The following is a 10,019-nucleotide window of genomic DNA, read 5'->3' on the forward strand; positions in this document are numbered from 1 at the left end:
AGCCTTTGTAATAATAAATTTGCACTTGATAATACTATTTTTAATACTCTTCAATGCGATAATGTTCCTTTGCTAGATAGACCATATAAAATGGTATTAATTTAATTATTAGCTAAAAAATACCTAAGTATTCGACTCCATTCTTTTGGAAAAATGTCTTCAATAGAAATTTAAAAGCCTGTCAGTAAAAGACAACAATTAACAAAACAAATAATTTTTATGAATCAATAGTTGATACATATTTAGTACTAACTATTAATTTTATGTTGTGTACCAGTTTTATTTTAAATATTTTATATTATTATTACTAAATCTGGCAGTACCTGTACTAGTTTTGTTTTAAATATTTTTATGATAATTAAATTACCAGTTATTTGTTTTTTTATTTTATCATCATTTTTATACTATATAGTTATGATTATTAATCTTGTTTTAATTGTTCTAAATTATTTTGTATTGTACATATATATATATATATATATATATATATATGTATTACCTACAAATATTAATAAATATATTATATTTGATTGATTGTTTGAATATTTGTATTTTTTTTATCTATACTTAAATATTAATTAACATACCTGTTGAATTGGTCGAAATTTAATAATATAAATTGCAGACTTAGTAAGTTATAAAAATCATAAACTCTTAAATAAGTCAGATCACTCGGAACTAATAATAATTCATAATATAATAAATTAATAACAATTAACAATGATACCCGTATCAGTATTCAGTGTTATGAAAATGTAGACATTCAGCTTGTGGTGACTTCTTAGATCATAAACTATGGATAAAGCGATGGAGCAACAGCGTATTATATTCATACAAAAAAATGTTGTCAATATTAACGACAAGTCTCCGAATTAGGTGTTAAGAGGAGCGTAGTATTTGTCATCTCTCTCTAACCCACGCGCAACATAGTAAATATTACGTTCACAAAAATGACAATAACCATATTAATTTCTCAAATTAGAGTGAAATGACTTATTATAGAATTTAAAGTTAAGAACATTATCTAGGGCATCTCATAAGAGTTTTATTATATTTTAATTTTAAAGCGAAATATGAGTATTTAAAAATTATAAATTGTTTATACATCTTAAAAAACTCATAACTCGCTTTAAAATAAAAATATAATAAAACGCCTATGAGATTCCCTAAATAATGTTATTTACTTTAAATTTTATAATAAGTCATTTCACTCTAATTTGAGAAATTGATATGGTTATAAGTTATAAGTTATAATCATTTTTGTGAACGTAAAATTTGCTATGTTGCGCGTGGGTTAGAGAAAGATAACAAATACTACACTGGCATCCTCTTAAATATGCGCATGTGCAACGTAACTTCTTGCATATTTATCCACCTAACCTATGGATAATTATGCGAGGAGTTGCATCACGCATGTGCATATCGAACATCTAATTCGAGACTCGTCGCTAATACCTATCCGCAACAAAATATTACGCTGTCGCTGTCCCACACTATCTCATGAATTATTTATCATTGTAAATTATTGTAATTCTTATCATGCATTGTGTGTTATATTTTCTGGTTACCGCAATCTAGTTCTTAACCATATTTTGTACTCATCGTAATTATCGTACCAATACGTTTATGTTCTATATTGTCGAGTCATTATCAACCGTCTTTCGTGCGTATTTTTGAATTGTACTTCCCTATCCCTACTAGTGTCCTTCTTAAATGTATATAATATTAATAACTCGCCTTTATCGGCCTACGCCACCGTGTACCCACTCGAGTCGTCGCCAACTTTGAGTCTTTCTCTTTTGCGTCACCCGTCGTATCGTGTTCGAATTTGATCCGAATTGCAATAAAGCGCATTTAATATTACACCAAAAACGGTTTACTTATTTATTTCAAACCTTCTGATGACGATAGTGGAACTAGTGTCGTCGCCTGCCGGCACTAACTAATTAGCCGCGACCACCAAAACGTCTAAAATCTCTTCGATAAGACAATTTCGGCTTCAAAATCATTTCAAAGTCGACTATCTAGTATTTTTATATATTAGCTGTTGTCCGGTCACTAGTGGGCGTGACTGACGGCCAGTTGATTTTTCTTTGTGCCGTTGCCCGTTGTTTGCATTCCATTTTGTGCAACACTGTACGCTGCGCCGCCGTCACCGTAACTCGACATCAACAGGTAACTGACTTGTATCGCTGTCCGCTACGGCCACACCGATATCACAAGGTAATAACTAATAAGTAAATAGTGTTTTGTAGATTTGTTTCGTCGACTCGAAAATTGTGAAAAGCACGTCCTTGTATCTGCATCTTGCAATAATAATAATCAGACGATTTGTGTTCGAATCATCCACAGAAACGTGATTTGAAGTTAATCGATCGAACATTGCAATATCATATCGGTCTAGACATTTTATAAGCATTCCATTACTGCCACCACAATGAGCGTAGACGCCGAAGCTATTTTTTACATCACCAAGGGCATTATGACACTAGAAGAATCCAGGTGAGTTCGATTTACTCGTGTACCCTTTTGTAAACTTTAATAATCGAGTTTTGATACAATAAAGGAAATTAAATGACAACCGTGAAAACTTGGACCTTTCATTGTTGATTGGCGTAGCGACCGATGATCAGCTATATGACCAAATCAAAGTTGAAATTGATATATTTCATAAGTGCAATAAAATAATTGAGGTAAGGACAGCTGTTGTTATATTTCCTTATGAGGTGTTTAATTTATTTTATTAAAAATTAAAGAAAGAGGAAAAACACAATAAACATGCCACATTTTTACTCTTGGTGCTGTTCGATCGCATAAACAATATGTTTGCGTATATGTTTATCCTGTTCCCCATCAAGGATGAACGTGTCCATAAGTACATACAATTTTGCTTAAATCATGTAAGTATAAATTAACTATGCATTAACCAATACAAATATTAATTAACTTTTTTTTTTTTAATTAAGCTTTCACTCGTATTCACTCTAACATCTAAAAATAATCAAAAATCAGAATAAACCACTTTGTTACCATCTAATACACTGGTTAATTAAGCATTATAATATTTAATAATTATTTAAGATGATTTTTTTTAAATTTGTATTATTGTATTAATTTTTTTTTTTAAATTAGAATAAAATCAAATATAATTATTATTCTACAAATTATTGTTAAAGCATTATGTGAATTGTATGTAACAAAAAGACTTATTAACGTTTATAATATTTATACTAAGGTAAGTACCTATTTATTTTCTACTACAGTTAAGTTACAATAACATAAACCTCAATTATTTGAATTTTATTCTCACCTCTTGAAGTGTTCATAGATTATATCTCAAAATTAACAAAAAACACAGAAGTCAAATTATTTTTTATTCCCTTATGAGATTTTAGTTATTGAAAGTTGACTGTACATACACTAATTTTTTTTATTAAACTTTAATAATGTTATATTTTAATAATTACTCAGCTTATATAATTCACATATTTTAAATGTTCATTTTTTATTCAAGTTGACAACTATTCTTAACTCATGTAATGATTAATATTAAGTTATATGAATTAATTAAAAATGTTTGTGAAACAGAACACTGTTGATTGAATTCTGACTTAAATGTAGTAAAGGTAAAGTCTGTTCATTAATGATAAATGACGATTAATGGTTTCATCGTAGAATTAATTTGTATTTACTTAAAATATTTATTGATGAATATATTTAATACAATTCTTGTCTATAAACATAAAAATCTTGTAACTTACTGTAATAGTTGATATACTAAATTCCTATGTTAAAAATACTAATCAATAAACATTGCAACGAGTAATTATTATAGGTAATCTATATTATTACTCTACAGCATACAAAAGTATAATAAGTTATTATATTTATAAGATTCGCACACAAGCAGTTTATTTAGGATTATAACTAACCTGTGATGGTACACTTACAATAGTAACTAAATACAATCGCTTAATTTTTTTTTCTATAAGTCAGTTTGATAAGTTTTAATAAATACAAAATTAATTATGATAAAATGTATTTGTTATATAATAGTTGTAAATAACTATTCACTTCTGCCAGTGGAAATTCTATAGCAAACTCAATAAGTTTGAACTTAAAAACATAAATACACTTTAAATTGTTAAAAGCATATATTTTTTCATACATATTTTTTGAACATTAAATCACACATATTCTGTTCCAAGAAGAAAGTTCAATAAAAAATTATAATTTTTGTATTGCAATGATAAGATAAACTGAAAGGAAAAAATCAAAAAATTTATATCAATACAAAAACAAATATTTTTTGACATTTTGTGAAAATACAAATATTTAATTTTTTTATTAGCTTAAATTAACAGTCTAAAAAGTTAGAGGCCACCAAAAGTTGTAGAGAATCAACCTTGTTTACATGAAACCTTGGCACTTTTTTTGAAGGAAAGTTAATATAATGAGCTTTAAACATGAAATACTTGCATACTGTTTCCAATATGTTTCCACTGCAATATTATAAGAAAGAAACAATATTAAAATCAAATCTATACGATTAATTGTTTAATATACAAATATATACATAATTATCTACAAATTATTACATCTTGCTTCTATATTAGTTTATGTACATATTACTATAATTTTATAGATTAATATTGATATTAAATATTATATATATATTGATATATATTATATTATATATTGACTATAACTTTTTCCTAATTAATCTTTGAAAAAACAATAAAATATTTTTTACTGATTGAATAATATTTATCATAATCAAATAATTATATTGACTTGAGATATAGTAATACTATTTTATTTAGTAAAATTAAAATAGCTGTAATAATATGTAAATAATGATAATTAATATTTGTGATTGGGATATATTTTTTTACCAAGGAAATATTTGCTGGTCACAATAGTTCATTCAATATTTTTTATAAATAAAATACATAACAATGATACACGCATGTCAAATATGCATACATTATAAATGAAAATCCTATTAACAACCAATGTACATTAACACTTACGGTATAACTTTAAAATGTATTTTATTTGTCTGGTTTTCGATGAAGTGTTCAGTGTTCGTAACCATTTATCAGACCTTGGATTGTATTGGACATGAGAGCATACTCTCTTTTCACAATGAACTCTCGATTGTCGCTCGACACTAACTTGATGAACACCGAGTCTGGTCCGTCCAGAGCCCATCCATGTTTCTTCTAAATAGTTGTCAGCCATTAAATATATTATTAACAACACTCAAAACACGACGTTTATTATCAATCGTTGTTATTATTATGAATTAATTACCGATCGGTCGCCGTCCGATGATCTGTACGTCCCGTCCATCGAATACCAGCGATTTGTGCGGCAGGAAAAGACTTACAAACCCGAAGGGACGTGCACGAAAGTTTGTGGGATATTCCTAATATATTATAGTAAAATCGTCTTCGGCCTTCGCGTATCGTGTGAATAGTATATGCGCCGTCAACGCTTACGGTCTTCGAATTCGCGGGGCAATAATGATAAGCAACGTTTATCGGTGCGCCTACGCAAAGTTTTTGATAAAATCGATGAGACAGTGTTATGAACTATATCATATGTATACTGTATAGGTAGATAATAATATATATTATTTTAGTTCGTGGACACGGAACGCAGTGCGCTATTACAGATTACGCCGTTTGCTGTTTGTTGACAGCCAAAATATTGATCGCGTGAACCACCGCCCTGTCCTGCTGCAGTAGTAGGTAGCTGTAGACAGTAGAGTGACAACGCACTAGCACATATGCCTACACAGTTCCAGCATTAGGTACTTGATCGTATTATTATTATTATTGTTTTCTCTTTTAAAAGTTACAGCCCCCTTCGCTTAAACCCCATCTTATCTGTTTATTCATGGCGCATAAATAGCACGTCGGAGAGCGGACTCCTGATCTAAGAACTCGGGATAATCTATAACAGCGATCACGCTTTTACTTTGTCATTAGTCCACTAAACCGCAAGCTTGCCGACGTATCCCACCACATAATATCATATCAGTCGTGTCTAGTAATCCATTATAAAACAATGACCGAAAACGCCACAGAATATGTGTCGTACGAAGCGTGACTATATTAAAACCTACCTAACGAGACATTCTCTCTAAAAATTTTTTAATAATTTAACATTTTTTTTTCATTCTACCTATATTATACTCTACTCCGAGTTTGGCACATCGCTTCGTTCGTATGTTCCATTTGTTGAAACAATGTTCTAAATCATTTTCTTGTAATGCCTTTAATACCTTCATCGATTTTGTTTTTTAGCTTTAACACACTTTTAAGTAAGAGCCATAAGTCGTATGGAACGAAATATGTCGAATATGGAATGTGGGTTTTGTAACACTTGGGTGACAGTCGACAGATACTACGGATTAATCGAATAAATAAATATACTTATTATATGACATAGTAGCTAATTTGGTAGCTACTCGTATAATAATATGTATACAACAATATTAGTTAATCCGAGATATCTTCCAATTATTATTAATGATAAGACTCTATTCATAAAAGCTATTGGCCAACGACCGAACGGTAAACTATTGAACATCTTGAATAATTTTAATTAGTATTTAGTTGTAAATTATTAAAAACGGCATGATTGATCTACTTAATTAATGTCTTAAAACATCTTAACAAATTGCAAATGAGAAATAAAAAATAAGTCATTTATAAATTGTATTACTATGGCATTTTAGCTTAAAAAAACGTGATTTAAAACATTAAAAGTGTAACAATTAATAACGAGTGTTGACCAGTTGCTCTCAACGACTGTTTTTGGTATTTTTTAAATGTACCAGTTGGCAGTTATCCTCACATATTATTAATTTATTATATGCACGGTTTTAATACTAATCTGTAAAATAGAGGAGGTAAATATATAAATAATAATAATTATTGTATAAACAAATAATAAAAATTGTATTAATAATAATAGCTTGGTACAAAGAAAGTAATTTATCAGAGTGTAATTTTAGACGCGTTTAAGTATATTTATTCTTTTATTGTATCTACCCAGGGCCCCCAAATACAATCTCGAGCCCCTGTACTAAATGTTTGTACGGGCCCTTTATAAAACTTCCGAAAATACAATTTACCATCTATACATATAACAATTTTTGGAATAATATTTGTTTTTTAATTATACCGATTCAAATTCAATATACTTAATATAAGTACATTGTTAAGACAGGACAACATCTGCCGGGTTAGTTAGTAAATTAGAAAAAAAATCAAGATTTATAAGCATTTCAACATTAATAATGTCTTTTTAATTTTTTTATTACAATATTATCTAAATTAAAAAAGAAAAAAAAGTTGGCAAGTGGGTATCGCTCTGCTGTATAGTAGAGATGGAGAGTAGGTCATTGGTCACTATAATGGATGTGTTAAATTTGAATGCAATGACGGGTATCATTGTATACGAAAAACGATTCTGAACGGAGATGATTTGACAGTCAATGATAATTAGTTGGATATATTATATTATTACCTATATTTAAATTGTAATATATCGTTATTTTACGCGATTTCGTAAAAAATTAAATTTCATACGCTCATAAAATGTTTTTTCTATATTGACGCTGGAATTTTTTTTTACAGTTACTTGTAGGAAAACTTATGGATAACCTTGTATTGGATTTTTGAACCTTAAGTATAAATCACAAAAATTTTATGAATTTTCAACTTCAAAATTCCTTGCAAATTTTCGCGATTTTGATATATTTCGTAAACATTTGAACTTTAAATGCTGATAAACAAAAATTGTGACTAACGATTTTTTATTATTTTTTTTTACTACGATAGGTACAACTTATAATAAACTTTGTATTAAATTTTAAAGATTTTTTGGATAGCAAAATTTTTTTTATCGGCATTTTAAGAAAAAAAACTTAGAAAAGTCGAAAATTTCAATTGTCTATAAGTAGCTTAAAAAAGTTCAAAATATTTTGAAAATTTAATCGTAAATAGATAACCATAATATAAACATTTGGTAAAAATTTCAAGTATTTACAATGATTCGTTTTTGAGTTCAGCAAAATCAAAAAACCGATTTTGTTGAAAAGTGGTTATGCATAAAAATTCCCGTTTTTCCGTTATTTTTTCAGGGTTTTTCCCGACGCTTGAAAACTACTGGAAATTTTTTTGACCCACCCCTCCCCCCTCTCCTCAATACCAAATTTTCAAAAAGGGGCTGAAGTCAAAAATCAAAGCATTATTTCTACTCCAAAACGTGATAGACACAAAAAAAAACACCCACATCATTGTAAAATCAATACATTAATCACTCCATTCAGAATCTAAAATAAGTATATTTTGATATATATTTAATAAATTTTATTTATTTTGATTCAAAAATAGTTTTAAAGACATTAACTAAACCGTTATTGTTAGTTTATAAAATATCTAGTTACTAGTTAGTACCTATCTATGTAGAATAACTAGTTGAAGTATGTATATTGTATAATTTATTTTATAACATCAATTTTTTTGGTCATTTTATACTATTTTATCTTTTTGACAAATTACATTGTATATTTGTATAGGTAATATGCCGCTGATAATTATTGTATTTATCCTTTTATTTTAAATATTATTATTGTTTACGTATTTACCTCCCCTATTTTATGGATTGGTATTATAATCGTGTATAGACAGTGACGTACGCAGGGGTAGGGACTAGGGTTTTAGGGTATTATCCCTCCCCGAAATTTTTTCCTCCTCCCAAATTTTTTTTTATGTTAAATAATATGTCTATTGTCTATGGTCTTTAGAATAAAAAACTAGCTGAACTATGGACTTGTTAAGATAATGAGCATTACTGAACTAATGGTAGTCTATGCCTACGACCCGCGGAGTTTACACCACAGACAATATAGAACTATTGGCTATTAAGTATTAACAATTTTTTTTTAGACTACTATAGTGCTATCACAGTAACACCACGCCATATTCATATCATAAGAGAAATCATTATTCAAATATTTGATTAGATATTACATTTTTATTGATAATAAATTATAGTAACTTTGAATGAACTTAACTTTTATCAAGGCACTTGAATGTTGACTTAACACTATTACAAATTACAACTTATGACTATACAGTTTAAATTATCAAGTTATAGCTATTGTTTGGTATTCAGCTACCATTTACAAATAACATGAATGTTAAAAGAAAATTTGTCTCGCTATTAAGTTTTTTTTTCAAAAAAAATGAATGTTGTTTAGTTATTTTATTATTTTGTTTATAGTATACATATATTATATAATATGTTATTATAAAATTATATTTTATATTTTAAGTGACTAAGAGAAAACAATTAATACAAAAATAGGAAACTGAAAGAAAATATTTTGTTATAAAATATTTATATTTACTAGTTTATCTATAAAGTGGTAGGGTAGTGTTGATGGAGCCTCCCACAGATATCTAATCAATCCATAGTGAAAATCCTAACTGAACTAAAATCCTGCGTACGCTACTGTGTATATAATATGTGAGAGTAATTGGTGGATTTTATTCTCGGTAGTTTGGGGGGAATTAATACAAAAAAAGGATGCTTTTGAGGGCAACTGGTATATGTCCTTAATATCGAATTACCATTAGGACTATTAGATAGGCATTAAATTACTATTTTATATGACTACGTGGTGTGTACATTGTATTATATTATCCTACTTTTTTATTAAATTGTCACAAAAGCATATTTGAACAGTTTCAATGATAACTTTTTTAATTATATTATATATATTTCATCGATTTGAGTTCTTCCACTGTTCTATCATATTATTAGTCTAGTAAACGTTCTGTATACTATTTTTAATTTCATAATTGAATTGCTCAAATTACAGCGTATATACACAACGAACATGACCATTTTGTAATAGATTGATAATAAACAATGGTATTTCCCCTACGTTAAAAACTATCAAATGTCAATATTACTTATTCTACTAACTATCAATT

General features: G+C 28.1%; 1 protein-coding gene and 1 long non-coding RNA gene across 4 annotated transcripts; one reads left to right on the forward strand and one right to left on the reverse strand.

The window, feature by feature from the left end:
* Nucleotides 1-1,559: 1,559 nt before the first annotated feature.
* On the forward strand, nucleotides 1,560-3,759 carry LOC132924546 (uncharacterized). Of its 3 annotated transcripts, none has more exons than XM_060988921.1 (5): nucleotides 1,560-2,223; nucleotides 2,353-2,502; nucleotides 2,567-2,693; nucleotides 2,757-2,900; nucleotides 2,967-3,759. In XM_060988921.1, exons 2-5 carry the CDS (start codon nucleotides 2,438-2,440, stop codon nucleotides 3,015-3,017), a joined length of 387 nt encoding a protein of 128 aa, XP_060844904.1. In that variant the 5' UTR covers nucleotides 1,560-2,223; nucleotides 2,353-2,437; the 3' UTR covers nucleotides 3,018-3,759. The 3 variants fall into 3 exon arrangements, with proteins under 3 accessions (XP_060844904.1, XP_060844901.1, XP_060844903.1); XM_060988918.1 differs by having other exon boundaries at nucleotides 1,561-2,175; nucleotides 2,246-2,502; nucleotides 2,967-3,758; XM_060988920.1 differs by having other exon boundaries at nucleotides 1,561-2,175; nucleotides 2,256-2,502; nucleotides 2,967-3,758.
* A 376-nt stretch (nucleotides 3,760-4,135) lies between these two features.
* LOC132925440 (uncharacterized) lies at nucleotides 4,136-5,643 on the reverse strand. The gene is made up of 3 exons (XR_009661384.1): nucleotides 5,317-5,643; nucleotides 5,034-5,225; nucleotides 4,136-4,502 (listed from the first exon to the last, which is right to left on the reverse strand). It is a non-coding gene; the product is annotated as an uncharacterized LOC132925440 (long non-coding RNA).
* Nucleotides 5,644-10,019: the final 4,376 nt, after the last annotated feature.

Source organism: Rhopalosiphum padi, chromosome 3 (assembly GCF_020882245.1).
Source record: "Rhopalosiphum padi isolate XX-2018 chromosome 3, ASM2088224v1, whole genome shotgun sequence".
Lineage (NCBI taxonomy): Eukaryota > Metazoa > Arthropoda > Insecta > Hemiptera > Aphididae > Rhopalosiphum > Rhopalosiphum padi.

Excerpts from the sequence above, each read along its gene's own strand:
- LOC132924546 (XM_060988921.1), top strand. The coding sequence starts at position 2,438 with ATGAGCGTAGACGCCGAAGCTATTTTTTACATCACCAAGGGCATTATG. Across the intron at positions 2,503-2,566 it reads ATGACACTAGAAGAATCCAG|GAAATTAAATGACAACCGTG; the intron begins GTGAGTTCGATT and ends GATACAATAAAG. Across the intron at positions 2,694-2,756 it reads AGTGCAATAAAATAATTGAG|AAAGAGGAAAAACACAATAA; the intron begins GTAAGGACAGCT and ends TAAAAATTAAAG.